Below are 19101 nucleotides of genomic sequence, written 5' to 3'. Positions count from 1 at the left end.
ACTGAGCAGTCAGGAAAGACCAGACTCTTAAGTAGACCTCCACTAACACCAACCAAAGAAGAGAGAGAGTAGCCTTCCTGTGCCAGGTTGGAGTAGAAGTCCAGAATTGCAGCAAGCTCTCCCCTAACACCATGAGGTGGGAGGTCATTGCCAGCTAGCACATATGGAAGTCCCACCTCCCTACATGGCCCTAATACCTCTTATAGTGAGCCAGCTGCTATAGTCTGACTTATCCCTCAAAATTCATGTGATGGCAGCTTAATCCCCAATGCAGCAGTGTTGGGAGGTGAAATCTTTTGCAGGGATGTTAGGTCATGAGATCTTTGCCTTCATAAATGGATTAACGCTAGTGTAAAAAGTGCTTGTGGGAATTGGTTCTCTCTTTTGCTCTTCTGTATGTGAGGATGCAACCCATACAAGATACCAGCACCCTTATCTTGGACTTCTCAGCCTTTAAAACTGTGAGAGAATAAATTTTTGTTCTTTATAAATTAGCCAATCTCACATATTCTCTTATAATACCACAAAGCAGACTTAGACACTATGACTCCACACATACAAGAATAGTTAAAATTAGAAACTTATATTTTAACTGTTTTTGAGCATGTGGAGCTAAAGAACTCCCAAATACACTGTTGGTAGGAATAGAACACAGTACTGATGCTTTGTAAGAAGTTTGCAATGCTCCATAAAGTTAAACATGCATTCACCCAAGGATCCAGCTGTTCCCTAGGAAAAATGAAAGCATATATCCACTCTATGAAAGCATAAGTTTGCACGAGTGTTTGTATACAGTTTTACTAATAATGGCCTAAAACTGAGCAGAACTCATGTCGATTTGCAGGAGAAAAAGTAGTGGTATAGCCATACAACAGAATACCACTCAGCAATAAAAGGGGTAAATCATAGACATACATGACAAGAATGAATCTCAAAACTTACACTGAGTGAAATAAGTACCAGACATACATGTTACAGAATTCCATTCACACACACTTCTTAAAAAGGTAAATTAACTTATGGTAACAGAAAGATAAGATGTTTGCTGTGAGAGAATTAACTGGGAAGGAGTGCAAAGGAACTTTTTGGGATTATGGAAGTGTTTTCTGACTATGCAGGTGGTTACATGAATGTACACTTTCATTAATTTTTAAAGAATATTTGTCTAAATGGTGGAGTTAGAAATGTGCCAGGGGATTCCAACACAATCCCATCGAGGTGGCATGTACCAATGCCATCTCACTAGTCCAAGTGATCAATTTCAGCTCACAATTGATGGCTCTGATAGGTCTAAGAGTCAAAGGGATCACACAAACAAGACAAGTGTCTGCTAATACTAACTGATAGAATCAAAAAGGGAGAGAAGGATCCAACATGGGAAGCGGGATACACAGCAGACTCATAGAATGGCAGATGTCCTAAACAACACTCTGGCCTCAGAATCAGCCCTCAAGGCATTCGGATCTGGCTGAAGAGCCCATGAGAGTATAGTAGGCATGGAAAGCCAAGATATCATGGGGGAAAAAAAAAAAAAAAAGACCTAAATGAAAGATCTCTGTGAGTGAGATCCCAGTGGAAAGAACGGGGCCATCAAAGAAGGAGGTACCTTTCTCCGAAGGGAGGAGAGAACTTCCACTTTGACTATGACCCTATCGGAATAAGATCAAAGTCAGTGAACTCTAAAGGCTTCCATAGCCCTGGCAATTCATGACTAGAGCCTAGGGAGATTACTGACGCCATGAACAGGAGTGTCAAATATTTAATTCAGCAACAGGAGTCACTGTGTACTAACACCCCATGTGGGATCTGTCCTTAATGTGTTGTCTAATGTGAAGTGATGCTATAACTAGTACTGAAACAGTATTTTTATACTTTGTGTTTCTGTGTGGGTACAAACTGATGAGGTCTTTACTAATTATATACTGAATTGATCTTCTGTATATAAAGAGAATTGGAAATGAAAAAAAAAACAACCTGGTGTTAAATTGGAAATGGCATAGAAAATTAATTAATTTTAAAAAAATATTATGTAGGATCTCTGTCTTTAATGTGCTGTACTCTGTTATTTAATGCTATAATTAGTACTCCAATGGTAGTTTTTTCACTTTGTGTTGCTATATGGGGCAAACTGTTGAAATCTTTACCTAATATGTACTAAACTGATCTTCTGTATATAAAGAGAATTGAAAATGAATCTTTATGTGAATGGAAGGGGAGAGGGAGCGGGAAAGGGGAGGGTTGCGGGCGGGAGGGAAGTTATGGGAGGGGGGAAGCCATTGTAACCCATAAGCTGTACTTTGGAAATTTATATTCATTAAATAAAAGTTTAATAAATGAAAAAAAAAAAGAATATTTGTCTATTTGAAATGTAGAGTGATGGGGGAGAGGTAGAAAAAGATTGGGTTCTTCTGTCTGCTGGTTCTCTCCCCAGATGGCCACAATAGCAAGGGCTGAGCCAAGCCAAAACAAAGAGCAAGGGACTTCATCGGGGTTTCAATGGCCAGGCTGTGCAAAGCTGAAGCCAGGAGCTTTCACCAGGTGCATTAGCAAGGAGCTAGATCAGAAGTGGAGCAGCCAGGACTCGACCCAGTGCCCACATGGTATGCCAGCATCGTGTTTAGCAGATTTACCCTCTATGCCACAATGCCAGCCCCCTTTTTGATACCTATTTAAGAAATTTTTGCCTATGGTCCCATGCTGTGGCGTAGTAGGTTAAGCCTCTGCCTGCAGCACCAGCATCCCATATGGGTGCTGGTTTGTATCCCCACTGCTCTTCTTCTGATAGAGCTCTCTGTTAGGGGCTTGGGAAGGCAGTGGAAATGGCCCAAGTGCTTGGGCCTCTGCACCCACATTGGAAACCCGGAAGAAGTTCCTGGTTCCTGGCTTCAGATCAGCCAGCTCCAGCCGTTGGGACCATTTGGGGAATGAACCAGCAAATGGAAGACTCTCTCTCTCTCTCTCTCTCTGTGTGTGTGTGTGTGTCTGTAATTCTTCCTCTCAAATAAATAAATAAATCTTTAATAAAAAAAAATTGTTTTTGCCTAACACAACAAGGCCATGAAGATTGTATCCAGTATTTCTACTAGATATTTTATAGTTTTAGATTTTATGCTTATGGCTGTGATCTACTTTGAGTTAATTTTATTAAATACTTATTAATTTATTTGAAAGGCAAGAGACAAAGAGTTTCCATTCTATGATTCACTCTCCAAATAATCACAATAGCTAGGCCAAAGCCAGGAGCCAAAAACTTCATCTGGGTCTCCCGTATGGGTGGCAGAGTCCCAAATACTTGGGCTATCTCCTGTCTTCCTAGGTACGTTAGCAGGAAACTGGATTAGAAGCAGAGCAGCTGCGACTAGAACCAGCACTCCAACATAGGATGCCAGCATTGCAAAAGACAGCTTAACCTGTGCCACAACACTTACACCTGAGTTAATTTTTGTGTTTAGTCTGAGATAAAGGTTAATGTTTGGGGCTAGTGCTGTGGCATAGCAAGTAAAGCCACCGCCTGCAGTGCCAGCATGCCATATAGGTGCTGGTTCTAATCTTGGCTTCTCCACTTCCAATCCAGCTCTCTACTATGGCCTGGGAAGCAGTGGAAGATGGCCCAAGGACTTGGGCCGCTGCACCCACGTGGAAAACCTGGAAGAAGCTCCAGTGTGCCCATTTAGGCAGTCAACCAGTGAATGGAAAACCCTTCTCTCTCTCTCTCTCTCTCTCTCTCTCTCTCTCTCTGCCTCTTTGTAACTGCCTTGCAATAAACAAATCTTAAAAAAAAACAAAGTTGATGTTTGCCATTTTCCATATACTCAGTTTTTCCAGCACTTCATTTACTGTGAAGACTGTCTTTTTCAAGTACCTTAGCCTCATTGGAGAAAAAAATTTTCCAGTAATTTCCAGTCCAAACAATGTTCCAGTAATTTCTGTGTCAACCCTTAGAACAACAGCAAATTGTCTTAATTTCTGTAGCTTTATAGTAAGTTTACAAGTCTGAGAGTGTACATCTTTTTTTTTTCTTCAAATGACTTTTGAATATTTTGTTTTTTTATAGAAAGTTTTTATTTAATAAATATAATCCAAAAGTTGTACTTATGAAATTTATAGCGGTTCTTCCCTCCATACCTGCCCCAAACCATCCCACTGCCTGCTCCCTCTCCCATCCCATTCTTCATTAAGATTCATTTTTAATTATTTTTATATACAGAAGATCAACTATATACTAAGTAAAGATTTCAACAGTTTGCACCCACACAGACACGCAAAGTGTAAAGTACTATTTGAAGACTACTTTTACCATTGATTCTCATAGTACAACACATTAAGGACAGAGGTCCTACATGGGGAACAAGTGCACAATGACTCCTGTTGTTGATTTAACAATTGACAAGAGAGTGTACATCTTTAAACTTTATGCTTTTACAAAGTTGCTTTGCCTATTCTGGGTCCTTTGCTTTTCCACATAAATGTTAGAATAAGCTCATCAATATTTACTGCTGGTGTTTGAACTGAGATTTCATTAGATATGCACATAAATTGGAGCGTAACTGGCATTGTATTGGTGTTGATTCCTGTGATTCCTGACCATAGAGTCTTTATTTTGGGGGCTGGAACATATTCTGTTATCCTTGGGCATTTTATGTTTTTACGCTATATTACAAATTGTATCATTTTTAACCTTGTATCTTGATAAACTCACTTATTTCTGATACTTTTAGAGTTTCTAAGTATACAATCATGTCATCTGTAAATATAGGCCATTTTACTCCTTCCTTTCCATTTATATGTGCCTTTTTGGGGAGTGGGGAGACCTATAGTAGTGGCTTAGCATTCTCTGCACAATATTAAATAGAAGTGGTCAGAGCAGACTTCCTTGCCTGCTTAGTCATTTTTTTTTTAAGATTTATTTTATTTGAAAGGCAGAGTTACACAGAGAGGAGAGGCAGAGAGAGAGAGAGAGAGCGAGAGAGAGAGAGAGAGAGAGAGGGAGAGGTCTTCATCCGATGGTTCACTCCCAGAGCTGAGCTGATCTGAAGCCAGGAGCCAGGAGCTTCTTCTGGGTCCCCCTTGTGGGTGCAGAGGCCCAAGCACTTGGGCCATCTTCTACTGCTTTCCCAGGCCTTAGCAGAGAGCTGGATCAGAAGAGGAGCAGCTGGGACTCAAACCAGCGCCCACATGGGATACCGGCACTGCAGGCTGGGGCTTTAACCCACTGCGCCACAGTACTGGCCCCCTATTTAGTCATTTTACAATGAAAATAATTTTTTTCATTTGGGATTTTCATAGATGTCCTTTATTATATTGGGCAAGGTACCTTCTATTCCTGGTTTGTTTTAAAATTGGTTTTATTTTTTAATTAATCATGAATGCATATTATGTCATTTTTTTCTGTTGATAACCATTTAGTGGTTTTTTTGTTTTTGTTTTTTGTTTGTTTGTTTGTTTGTTTTTTAAGCCTGTTAATGTGTGAAAGTACATTGTTTCGGGCATTAAAGCAATTCTGTATCCCTGTGGTACATCCTATTTGAGCATGATATATACAATTGGATTTGACTTTCTAAAAGTTATGTATTTTTGTATCTGGGTTCTTCTGTTTACTTGTCTTTGATATCAGAGCAATACTAGCCTCATATAGTGATTTGGAATGTTTCCTGTATAGTTGGAAGGAATTTGTATTTGAGAAAAGTTAGTAAGAAAGCCATTTGAGTCTGGAATTATTTACAGGAAAGTTTTTTTTATTACAAATTGTATGTCATTGAGAGAAAACCTGCATTTTATAACTTCACCTATTTCTTTTAGGCAATTTTTATCATTTTTGTCTTCAAGAAATATAAGCTTAAATTAATTGGCATAAAATTGCTCACGGTATGAGGGTACTTTAAAAACTTCATTCATGGAAAATGGAGTTAAAAGATAAGTTTATTTTGTTGGAAAAAAAGTCCATACTCCACACATACTAGGGAAGACTATGCATAGATTTCAAAAAATTTTTGCACCAAAATAGTTATCTTTTCATTCCATTTTCTCGTGAGGGTTTTCAGGTACTCCTCATATTCATCTTGTCTGCAGAAACTGTGACGTTTCCTATTTCTTCTTGTGTTGATACTTCGTGTCTTCTATTTGAGTCTTATTTTTTGTCTTGATCAGTTCTAAAATTTCATCAGTCTTAATAATATTTTTAGAAACATTTTGATCCACCAGTTTTTTTCTTTTGTTTGTATATTTCCTTGATCTTTGCTCATTTATATCTTCATGATTTGCTTCTTTCTTGTAACTTAGGCTAAATTTACTTTCATTAGTGTGTTAAGCTTAATTGATTTTGGACTATTCTTTTTAAATAAAATCTTTAAATTTAAAGTTACCTTTCATGAATCCTCCAAATTTTGATGTTGTTTTTCTTCTCATCCAGTTCAAAATATTTTCTGATGTCTCTTAGGATTTCTTTATTGACCCATGTGTCACCTCAAAGAGCATTTTTCAATTTTCAAATATTTGGGAGTTTTCAGATGTCTTTCATTTATTGATTTCTATAAATGACTACTTGTATGGTGATCAGAAAACATACTTTACATGAATCTTTCTTATAAATTTCAGTCTTGTTTTATCAGCCAACATGTATGGTCTAGAGTAGGGAATGTTCTATATACATTTGAAAAGCATGTATATTGTTGGTAGAATGTTCTGTAAATGTCCAGTCGGCCAATGCAATTGATTGTTTCCATTTCTAGGTACTTTTTGATTTTCTACCTATTTGTTCATCAGGTACTAAAAGAGTGTTGAAATTTCAGCTATTATTATAGATTTTCCTTCACTTTTTAGGTGATGTCCATTTGCTTCATGTATTCTGTTTTGGGATATGTACACATTCAGGATTGTTATGTCCTGCTGCTGAAATGACTCACTTTATGAACTCTATCCCTGATGGTGAAATTTTTTCTAATAATTATAATAGGCATTCTGCCTTTTCTATTATTAGTGTTTGCATGGCACATCTGATATCATTTTACTTTTTAAAAAATTGTTCACTTATTTATTTTGAGAGAGAGAATGAACAAACTTCTGTCCACTAGTTTCATTCCCCAAATGCCCACAACAACTGGTTCTGCGTCAAGCTGAAACCAGAAGCCAGGGACTCAATCCTAGTCTCCCAAGTGGGTAGCAGGAACCCAATTACCTGGAGCCATCACCTGCTGCCTCCCACACTGTGCATTAGCAGGAAGCTATAGTTGGGAGCTGAGCCAAGTTTCAAATCCAGGCACTCCAACGTGGGATGCTGGCGGCCTAACCACTAGCCCTGATACCCACCCCCTCCATCTTTTTACTTTTATCCTATATCTTTATATCTAAAATGTGCTTATTTTATATAGCAGGTGCTGGCTCCTGCTTTTTCATTCACACTGACAGTCTTTACCTTTTAGCATTGCCGTTCATAGTTAGTGCAATTTATATGATTGGTTTTTAAAATGTTTCATTATTTGCTTTAAAAAAAAAAAAGATTTATTTATTTGAGAGGCAGAGAGAGGTCTTCCATCTGCTTGTTCACTCCCCAAATGGCTGCAAATGGTTGAGGTTAGGCTAGGGGTCTAAAGTGTCTGCTGTCACACAGCTCAACAGTGCTTAAGGGCGACCTGTCAGAGCACGGGGAAGAAGGAACACATGGACACACGACTGTCTTTCCAGTGACAGGCTTTTCATCACTCACACAGTTTCACACCAGGGCTTCGCCACTCTGCACACCAGTCTATATAGTTATATTCATTACTCCACAGATCATAACACATCTAGCATCAAAGCAGTCTCAAAGGCCATCCAACTATAATAATATAAGTACAGCAAATCATATGACATTGTTCTTAATCATAGGGTCAAGGCACATTCTTTCGTATTACACATGGCTAATACCACTATAAATGTTGTGTTTTCAAGGCTCGTATCACGGTCACGAAAAAGAGTCAGTGTTCAAAGTCCAGAGCTCAACGTCTTGGCAGAGATGGATCTCGGATCAGTCACTTACAGGAAGGAAGTTGTGGGATGGCTGTCACTCTTGGCAGTGGGCTTGGAGTTCCCAGGCAGGCAGCAAGGCAAGGAGTTGGAGAGGTCCCCTGCTGAGAGGTCTGGTCCAGCTCTGCAGCAGGTCTGGCAGCAGGCTGATAAGGGGTCCAGGTGAGGCGGCAGCTCTGCTGGAGTTTTGATCCGTAGTCGCCTTGTGTCGCTTAGCAAAGAGGCTAGCGAGCTGGCTCTTCAGCTCCAAATATGTGGAGATCCAGAGATTCACACACACCAGGCCATGATGCTCGAGAAGGTGGAGAGCAGTGGAAAAGGCTCTCCTTTTATCCTCGCCACTCTGAAGGGGGAGTCTCCAGTAGGCGTCCGGGTGTCACCAATCAGTTGTGCTCCCTCTCGGAATTTCCCAGGATGCCACCAATCCAATGCCTAGGACAGGATGTCTCCAGCTCATTCTCGGGGTTCGTCCAATCATCGTGTGAGTAGGAAGGTAACTGAAGGTTATTATCCGTAGTGCACACATTATCAGACTGCCCAGGGATGTCTGTTCAGTCTGATTGGGAATATCTTTCTTGGCAAGCATCAACTTAGCATAAGTGATGTCATCAGTCTCTGGCTTGACATGAGTGACTCCATTTTTCTTTACTTTCAGTTTGTGCATTGTGGTAGTTCGCCTCCTTCTGCTGGTCAAGTAAGTGGTGATCTGTGACTATTTTTGGGACTCCTGTGAGAGTCCCCATACTAGGGAAGCCAGGAGCCTGGAATTCCATCTGGGTCTCCCTCGTGAGTGTCAGGGGCCCAAGCACTTGGGCCATCTTCTGCCTTTCAAATAAATAAATCTTTAAAAAAAAAAAAAGAAGTAGAATGTTGTTGTGTTTTTGTTTGTTTGTTTGTTTGTTTTTAATTTATTTTAAGTAGTCTTTTAAAGCAAAATTTGAAAGTGATTCCTTAAGGGCCTCTTTTTGTAGCCTAGCATATTTGCCATTCCTGGTCAATTTCTTTCAGAGGTTTATGTGTTTATTTGTTGCAAGGCAGAGCCAGAGAGGTCTTCCATCTGTTGGTTCACTCCCTAAATGGACACAGTGAGTTCTGGGCAGGGCTGAAGCCAGGAGTCAGGAACTCCATCCTAGTCTCCTGCTTGGCTGCCAGGGGCCCAATATGGGTCATCTTCTGCTTTCCCAGGCTTATCAGCAGGGAGATGGATCAGAGGCAGAGCAGCCAGGACTCAAACTGGCGCAGGAGTGAGGCACCCTTTTTCTGCCAAGGACCATATGTATATTTATAACATCATTCACAGGCCATACAAAATTATCAACTTAAAAATTAGCCTTCTATAGATGTATTGAATTTCAGATCTCACTTGTGGTTGCCTTGCCAAGGCCAAACCAAATTATTTCGTGGGCCTTATAATGTCCCATGGGCTGGACATTTCCCACTCCCTTATTAATGTCACAAGCAGCTACTTAATCTGCTGTACCACAGTGCTGGCCTCCATTCCTGATATAATTTATTGTTTTGTATAGATTAGGTTTACTGTCTAATGCCATTTTCCTTCTAACCTAAGAATTTCTTTCAACATTTCTTTTAGTAACTACTGGCAACAAATTCTCTTAACTTTTTTTTTTTGTCTTTAAATGTCTTTATTCTGACTTTAGTTTTGAAAGATAATTTTACTGCTTTAATGATATTCTATTGTCTTTTAGCTTACATTATTTCTGTTGAGAAGTCTGTAACATTTTTTACTTTTTTCCCTCCTTTTTTATGGTTTTTTTTTTTTTTTTTCCTTTTAAGATTTCTAAGTTATTTATTTGTCTTCAGAAATTTGGGGTAGGTTTCTGGACTACAAGTTAAGACATCGTAGTGCAGTGGGTTAAGGCACAGCTGACATCTCATATTGGCTGGCTGGAATTCCAGCTGCTCCACTTCCAATCCAGCTTTGCTGGATTTGCTGATGTGCATGGGAAGACAGCGGAAAATGGCCCACATACTTGGGCCCCTGCCACCCACATGGGAGGCCAGGATGGAGTTTCTGGTTCCTGGCTTCAACCTGGCCCAGGCTTGGCTATTGTGGCCATTTGGGGTGCGAGGGAGGAAGAGAGGGAAGGAGGAAGGAAGAATAATACACCTGTCTCTGCCTTTCAAATAGATATAGATATCTTAACAAAAGAGGAAAGAAGAAAGAAAATTAAACAAAAGAAAAGAAGAGAAAGAAGGAAAAAACATTGCACATCAGAGTGCTTGGGTTAACTACCCATCTCCACTCTTGAGTCTACCTTCCTACTGATACAGACTCTGGGAGGCAAGGGTAATGGCTCAAGAAATTGGGTTCCTGCTGCCCACATGGAAAACCTGGATCGAGTTCCCTTTTCTGGCTTTGGCCTGGCTCACTCCCAGCCATGGTGGGCAGCTCTCTGTCTGTTAAATGAATTTGAAACAAAAAAAATTTTTTTTAAGAATTTTAATCATGATGTTCCTTGGTGTAGTTTTCCCTGCTTTGTTTTTTTGACCCTGCTTAGGGTTTTTCTCCAGCTACTTAGATATATAATTTTCTAGTTTTCATTAAGATTGGAAGTTTTTAAGCCATTGTTTCTTCAAAAAAAAAAAGTTTTTTAGACCCCCTCATTACCATTCCATCTTAAAATCTGGGACTATATCATATCACAAAATACTGGCCTACAGACTATTGAGGTTTTATCTTTTGTTTTGTTGAGTCTTTTCTCCTCTGAATCCTTTAGTTTAGATCATTAGTCTTAATGTCTTCAGATGCTTTTTCTGCAGCATCTAAACTGCTGTTCCTGTCCAGTGAATTTAGCATTTTGGATACATTGTAGCATTATATCTTTAAATGTTCTACTCAGTTCTTTGCTTTCCTCAGTGCTTGTGTCTGTGTGTGTATTTTTGAGCATATATAATAATTCTTTTGAAATCCTTGCCTGTTTCTATTGACTAATTTTTCTCCTGATGTTTTTTATTATGTCCTTGCCTCTTTAGGATAGTAGACATCATAGAATTTTCCATTGCTCTTTGCTGAATTTTCTCTCCTTTTAAATAGCAGTTGAACTTTGTTGTGGCAAGCAATTAAGTTATCCATGAATTAGTTTGAACCTTTATATGTGGGATCAATGACTGTTTTCTTAAGGACCAGATAGTAAATATGTTAGGCTTATGGAGTGGTATGATCTTTATTGCAACTACTTAACTCTGTCATTGTAACTTGAAAGCAGCCATAAACAATATTTAAGTGAATGGATCTTACTATATTCTGATAAAACTTTATTTACAAAACAGCTCACTTCTCCATGGGTGATAATTTACTGACCTCTGCTTTAGAAACTTTTTTTTTAAGATTTTTTATTTTATTTGAAAAGCAGAGTTACAGAGAGGCAGAGAGAGAGGGAGAGAGAGAGAGAGAGGTCTTCAATACACTAGTTCACCCCCAAAATGGCCACAACAGCCAGAGCTGAGCCAATCTGAAGCCAGGAACCAGGAGTTTCTTCCGGGTCTCCCACATGGGTGCAAGGGCCCAAGCACTTGGGCCGTCTTCCACTATTTTCCCAGGCTATAGCCAAGAGCTGGATCGGAAGTGGAACAGCAGGGACATGAGCCGGCGCCCATATGGGATGCCAGCACTGAAGGCAGCGCCTTTAACCTCCACACCATGGCACCAGCTCCTAGAAACTTATTTTTAAGCTTTATTAGAATGACTTTAGAGTAGCCTTTATTCTAGGGCTAGTTTATCCCTCCTATTAAGATTTGGCCCTCTTTAAGTGTATGCTGGATGTTTGGCAAGGACATTCTACTCTGTGGTTGAAACTCAAATGTGTCATAATTCTGTGTGAGCTTTGGCAACTCTTCAGTTTCCAAAGGTTCCATTCTCCTTTCTCCAGGCTCATAGAGCCTTATCCTGAACACAGATAGCTTGAAATTCAGCCAAAGATTCAAGCAGAGCCCTAAGCTGAGTGCTGTAGGTGTTCTGAGCAGCTCTCACCTCTAAAATATCCTGCCCTTCAAATCCAACTGTTGTCTCCTCAACGCAGCCTGGCAACTTTGATCTCCATGGGATTCCCCTCTCTGCTCTGCAAGCAAAGTGTTCCTGGACCCCCTATACTCTTCCCAAAAAGCCAGGTTGGTGATAGGGCTCAAGCAATTTGTTTCCCTTCTTTCAGGAATTATAGCCCTGTACTACCTGTTGTCCAGTGTTTAAGAAATGCTGTTTGTATTTTGTCTACATTTATAGATGTTTACAGCAAGAGAGCAAGTATCTCTCCAGTTTCACTGTCATGACTAGAAGATCCTATAATGATTTTAAAATAAATACATAGCTAAGTTCCATTTCAGACTAGTTTCTCCAGGAGTGGTAGCTGGGCCCTCATATTTTTATAAACTCCTTGGGATTCTGATGTACAGTCAAGTTTTAAAATCACAGCTGGGAGTGTTAGACCCCAACAGAGATGATCCTGAGTATATATTTTAAACATCATGTTGCTGATATTTAGAACTTTGATTAGACAGAGGATAGGCAAGATCAGCTAGGAGAGAAAAGAGCTATGTACAAAAAATACTGAAAAGGAGGTAGGAGATTAATTTCTCTTGTCTTGAACCTAAAGCTAGCATCCTCTTCTTTTTCCAAAGACCGGATGACAGTGGCAGCCAAACTCATCCATCCTTTCTTTTACCTGCTATTGTGATAGACCTTACTGTCACTTATGTCCTGTACATGGATTGGTAAAAGTTAGGAAAAGGAAATTTTAGAGAATAATCCATCTCTATGGTCTTAGGACCAAGTCTCTTGTCCATGCTTTCCCTCCAGCCGTATCTTCCTTAAACTAATGTGGGTTGTATGAAATGGATGTTCTCTTTGATGTCTTGTTTTGGCTTAAAAATGAATGCAAATTGTGCATTTTACTCTTTCATATATCAGTATTTGTTTTAATATAAAAGTGTAAGGCAGATGTTGTGGCAGCCAAGAATACCCACGTCTCCTTGGGACACCCACATCTCATATTGGAGTGCCTACCTTCGATTCCAATCCAGTTTCCTTGCTAAGGTGCCTCAGAGGCAGCAGATGCTGGCCCAAGTAGTTGGCTCCCTGGATATGGGAGACCTGGATGCAGTGCCTGGCTTCAGATCGGCCCTGCTCTGGCTGCTGTGGACAATTGGAGAGTGAACCAGCGGATGGGAGAGATTTCACTCTCTCCCCCTGTCTGTCTTCCTCTCCCTCCCTTCCTTCCTCCTTCTGTCATTTTGCCTTTCAAATATTTTTTTTTTAAATTTTGAACTGTTTTACTTAGTAAAATTGACATTCTAAAAAAACAGATCATCTTTGTCCTGTGACTTAATTTACCTCTTGATATACCCCTAGATTTATAACTTTCCTGTTTTGTAATGCACAACTATATGAGCAATTGTGTGGGTTTTTTTTTTTTTTATAGTTTTTAGTTTCTTACAAATTTTTAGTTTCAAAGTGATTTGAGACTTGGAGGTACAGTCACCAGATACTTGATTCATGCATATGTGAATGTTTCTTTGAGGGGAAAATGTGTTTCAAATTCTATGTAGTAATCTGGTATCCAGCCTTTTTGTCACCTCTAGAGCGTTCGCTAGGTTAGTTGTAGCCATGAGGAAGAATCCTGTATGCGTTTTATCTTTTAATATGACTTTTATCTTCTGGTATTTTGGGATCCAGTCTGGCCTAGTTAAAACACTGTTGTCAAGGACAGTTACAACTCTCCGATTAAGGACTTGGTTTTGTAGAACTTACCAGTTACCAGTTACCTTTTTCCTTTTATTAGGCTAGAAATATCCTTTATTTGCTGTGTTTCTACAACATGATGTTTCATGAATACAGATGTACTAGTGCCTGGTCATCAGGTGTAACATAAAACAGAGGTTTCACTTACACTTGGTCCTTGGTTGAAACACTGGTTTTTTTCTTTGCCATTCCACAGTACCTTCTCCAGGGAAATTTCGCTCCCCTGCAGCACCATCTCCTTTGGCTCTCCGGCAACCAGTGAAAGCATTTAGTAACCATGGCTCTGGCTCTCCTGGTAGCCAAGAAACAACACAGCTCACACAAACCACCTCTTCACCTGGGCCTCCCATGGTTCAGAACACAGTCCCAGCAAATCCTCCCAGCAATATCAACAGCACTACCCTAACCAGACCCGCAGGGACAACTGCAATGAGAAGTGGCTTGCCCAGACCCAGTGCCCCTTCTGCTGGGGGTATACCAGTGCCTCGCAGCAAACTTGCACAACCTGTTCGCAGGTAAGTGGGGTGCTCTGTTTTGGCATTCTTAAGTGTCTGAAAGTGGGTGGACTGGAAGTAGCCTTGTTTCTACATTTGATAGTGAGCAGAGAGTCATAGTAGCTTCCCACTTGAGTCTCAGCACAGTTTGAATAAAACCTCACTTCATTGTATTAAAGACATCCTTATTGGGATATTATACCAATTTGGTTCAGATTGCATTTGTCCCAGTGCCTTACTGATGAAGCATCTCAGAGGATTCCTAGAAAAGGCTGTTAGAATCATTCAGTTTGGTTGTGATATTTGAATATGATATTCAGTAAAGATAATGAAAGCATATTTGAATCTAGAGTGATATTTAAGAGAAAACTCCTTTCTTCCAACTCTGAGTGCAATCTATAAGTGTGATTTTCAAACCCTGCTGTAACTCAGAATTATTTGTGGAATTTATATAGAAGTAGAAGCCTGAGTTTTACCCTCAGAGAGTCTGTAGCTCTGGTGTGAAACCCAAAATCTGTGGCTGTGCTGTCTCTTGTTTGTTTGTTTATTCTTCAGGTGATTCTGAGCTCAGTCAGGTCAGGAATCACGCCTCTGTAATTTTTTTTTTTTTTTTTTTTTTTTTTTTTTAAAAGAGAGGCAGAGGCAAAAAGAGAGATTCTCCACTGGTTCACTTCCCAAATGGCCACAATGGCCTGAGTTGAGCCAGTCAATCCAAAGCCAGGAGCCAGGACCTCTTCCAGGTCTCCCACATGGATACGTGGGTGCGGGGGCCCAAGGACTTGGGCCATCTTCTTCTGCTTTCCCAGGCCACAGCAGAGAGCTGGATTGGAAATAGAGCAGCTGCACTCATATGATGGCAACTCTACCTGCTACACCTCAGCATTGGCTCCTGCCTCTCGTCTTAATCTACCTTTCAAGAACAGGATTACCACCAGCAGTAAATTTAGGTGTCAAGTAATGCTAAGCTTGAAATACTTATTTGCTTGGAAACAGTATTTGTCCCCTAAGCATTTAAACCGAATTACCCATACTACTTAATTCTAAAATAAACATTTTACATCTACAGACTTATTAGCAGTGTACAATAGCTATTTGCTCTGTACTCTGCTAAATAACTTATACTTAACCTTGTTTAAGGTTCACAATAGCATTAAATTAGTAAGTATTTTCATTATTCCTATTTCTCGGAGGAGAATATTGAAATTTAATGAGACTAAATAATTTGACTAGGACTACACATAGGACCTTCAATTCCAAGTCCTTTTAACCACTGTCCCATACTACCTCTCCAGTGATTATGACACTAAGCTTCTAATGTCACAACCATCATTTTGCCTCAGAATGTAAAAAGTTGATTATCCATGTGGTTGAAAAAGATGAGACGTTCTTTTCCCTTCTTGTAATCTAGTAGCTTTGTTAACAAAAGGTTAGAGAAGTCCTGTAATGCCCAGTAAAACCTGAGATGTGAAAATGCTGAGTGTAGGAAGGTTGTGCAGATGGCCCTTTTGAGCTTTGATCTTATTGTTGTCCTGGAACAGCCTTCCTAAGATCACGGTGCCAACTGGAAAGTAATTAATGTATGTAAGAGACTGTGAAGACAAGCAAATCACATTATAAAATTGCTTTATTTCAGATCCTTGCCAGCTCCTAAAACCTATGGAAGCCTGAAAGATGACAGCTGGAAAGACGGCTGTTACTGAGCAGCAAAGACAGGAACGCAGAGGCCCACGGCTTCACGGATACCCTTCCCCCAGGCTGAAAACCACTTGGATATGCAGACTGTTCAGCTAGGACTCATGGGAGTTATGAAATCCCAGCCCTCTGTCTTGACTAGCACAAACTGACAGAGATGATCAAGCAGCACTTTAATGACATTTAACATCAGACGTGTTTGGTAATCATACAATCACTCTCCATGAAATCACTTTTAGTTTTATTTAATAGAAACTAAACTGATTTTTAAATAATTGACAGAGGCCAATAACTGGGCAAATACCTAATGGATGCCAAAGAGAAATGCCCATTTTCAAATGAGAAAGTACCTTTGTGCACAAGAAAATGGTGGATTCAAGCTATCCAAAACTTCACGTTCAACCTAATTTACTGTATAAATAGCATCAATAAACATTTGTGTTAATGAGAACTAATATTCTGACTAATTATCTGAAGTGTTTCACAGTACTCCAGAAGATTGGGGGACAAGAGGAAGGAACCCGGGCTAGAGATTTTAAAAATATGATACATAAATTTGGGAGAGTTCAGCAAATTATTTTTGCAGATTTGTTAGACAAATTGTCATTTCATTTAATCTTAAGTTTTGGACATGGCTCACCTGTCACCACCACCAGATAGTGTTAGAGTGTGCATCCATCATGTTGCATTGACACATCGGATTTATATGTGTTTGTTGATTGCCAAAAGGGCTTAATATCAGTTGTACAATCTTTCTAAACTTTCTAGTTCCTGGCTCAGGAAAGATGGCCTTTGCTGTTGAAGCCAGCTTCTTCACATGCTGTTATCTGTTAGAGAACAAAGAGATCTTGTGTTTATTAGCAGGTTTCCATGATGGAAAGAGCAAGTAGTATGTGTCTTTATTATTGATACAACAACACCTCAGTGCTTACAACCTGGAACAAAACCTTACAATGAGAGAGGGGAGGTAAAAATCTATGCACTTAACTTACAAAATCTCTGGTGATGACAGTTGTATTGTTGCTATTAAATGGCATAACGGTTTATTATGTGGTAGGAAAACATTGCCTGCTAAGTCCTACTTACTTTGGTCCACTTTAAGCTGAGTAACTGTATAAAATATCTTTTGAAAATACTGTCCCTTTTGACTTAGATTCTGCCTTACATCAATTTTTGCATTTTTACTACATATAACTCCAATCTGTTTAAATACTTGCTCTCTAATGGCTCTTATATGTATCCTTGAAATTACCTGTTTTGGTTTATCAGACTGTTACCAGATGAAAACTTTCTTTGTAGCAGGCTTCTTATTTTTGATAGCGAGGTCTGTTTTTAAATTCTTAATTTGAACAAGCTCTAAAATATTGGCAGTTGGTTCACATAAAAGATTTTAGAGATTTGAACATAAGTTCATTTCCTGTTAATCAAAGATATTCTCTAAGTTGGCAAAAGAAAATTGAGAAAGAAATAGAAGGCTTAATGTTCAGGTTGAGAGGATGATAAAACTTAAAACCAAGACCCCCATTCTGCTGTGACTGAAACCATGGTAGTTTTATCAGCTTGAACAGCAGGAAGTCATTCAGTCATCACAAGCAGCTGGAGATGTAAATTGGCAGTACTATGTATTTTGGTGTATAATGCAAGGAAGAAAGTGTAGCCTTGAGTTTGAGAGCAGTGGGGTGGGTCAGCGATGGATGGCGCCAGAATTCTACGTGGTAAGGAACTAAAAATTGTTGCTTTTCAGAGGAAGTACAGCTTCTGCTCTGGGTGGGGGTATCTCATGTAAATCTAAGTAATAAAAAGGAAGAGCTAGCTACTGTCTCTTTTTAAAACCACATATACACAAAACAAAACAGGTCTCAGTTTTCAGTGCAACATTTTAAAAATATATATGCTGCAATCTAATAATTAAAAGGAAGTTTAACTATTCTGAAACACTCATTATGTTTTTTCAGTTAGATAATCAATTTCAGAAGGAATATTCAGGTTATTTAACTTTGTTTTTAAATGGCTGCATCAGAAAAAAAAGTCTATTTTTTTTTAATTAAGATATTTCATCACTTGTTAAAAACATATTTTGGATCTGGGTTTGGTAAAGTATGATTTTACCTGCTGTTTCACTACCACAGACTATTGGCTTTTAATTTCCTAAAGAGAAAAATGGCCTTTTTACTAGGAAGCCTTTGTGTGTTGCCAGTTTTTCTGTTTGGGAAAATCTAAGGATTTACTGTGGTTAGTCTTACAGAAGAAATGTGGATTTGATAAACTAGTGCCTATGATTTTAACTTATGTTGATATATAGTAGTAATGGTTTTATGAATGCTGATTATTTTGTGCCAACAGCCCAGAATTGTCACTTATATGTAAGCAGAAAGCTGTGAACTCTGCTTCCAAAGTTATTTAATTTTCTCAGTGTTTGAATGTTATTTTTTGTAAGTGTGTTAATAAAAGTGTAAAGAATTGGAAAAAATATAAATATTCTTAACTCAAGCATTTGCTGGATCATTTTTCTACAAAACTTGTTTGTATAATATAAGACACTCTGAAGAGTTGACTTTTTTCAGTTTTCATACCCTGGAAATCACATTTTGTAAGCTGGGGACCATTCATAATTGTGTCAGATGCTTTTTAAAATTATCTCAATACATCACTTTTATAAAAAAAAGTTTTTTTGAAAGAGAATTAGATACATATGTGGCCCCAGATGTTTGTATAACTCTAGAATGATCTAGACTATGTATGTTTAAAAATTAACTTTCTATTGAATGTACAGGTATCCATCTTTGACATCGCGCATGGTCCTTTTAGATCACATGAAGTTGATTCGCAAACATTTCGATAGCAGAACTTGTATATGTGGTTGCCTCCTTAATAAACAGCCTGACCATAATGTTTATCATTAAATTTACATTTGTTTTTCAAGTGTTTTATTAACTTCCTTTTTTCCCCCAAATGCCTATAATTGCTTTTAATAAATTTCTCAGTTGGTTGTTTAAACACACACACCCAAATCCTATGGCCCTTTCAGACTTAGTCTTCATGTGGGTGGACTATACCATACTGTGTTCTCTCTGTCCTTGTTTCATATCTGCATAATTTAGAGTAAATTCATAGCTTACTCCAAATTGGTTTGTTCTGGGAACTTTTTTACCTCATGTG

General features: G+C 39.0%; 1 protein-coding gene across 2 annotated transcripts in view; it reads left to right on the top strand.

Moving 5' to 3' along the window:
• The window catches only part of SLAIN2 (SLAIN motif family member 2), an 87916-nt gene extending 69052 nt beyond the window's left edge, over nt 1–18864 (top strand). For both annotated transcript variants that reach the window (XM_062213102.1, XM_062213103.1), the window contains 2 exons: nt 13953–14271; nt 15884–18864. In XM_062213102.1, coding sequence (XP_062069086.1) covers nt 13953–14271; nt 15884–15950 — 386 coding nt within the window. In that variant the 3' untranslated portion in view covers nt 15951–18864. The remainder of the gene's footprint in view (nt 1–13952; nt 14272–15883) is intronic.
• The last annotated feature ends 237 nt before the right edge of the window (nt 18865–19101 follow it).

The sequence above is a fragment of the Lepus europaeus genome, chromosome 16, assembly GCF_033115175.1.
Source record: "Lepus europaeus isolate LE1 chromosome 16, mLepTim1.pri, whole genome shotgun sequence".
Taxonomy (NCBI): domain Eukaryota; kingdom Metazoa; phylum Chordata; class Mammalia; order Lagomorpha; family Leporidae; genus Lepus; species Lepus europaeus.
Note: the sequence above shows the minus strand (reverse complement) of the source record. Positions and strands in the feature narration are given on the sequence as shown.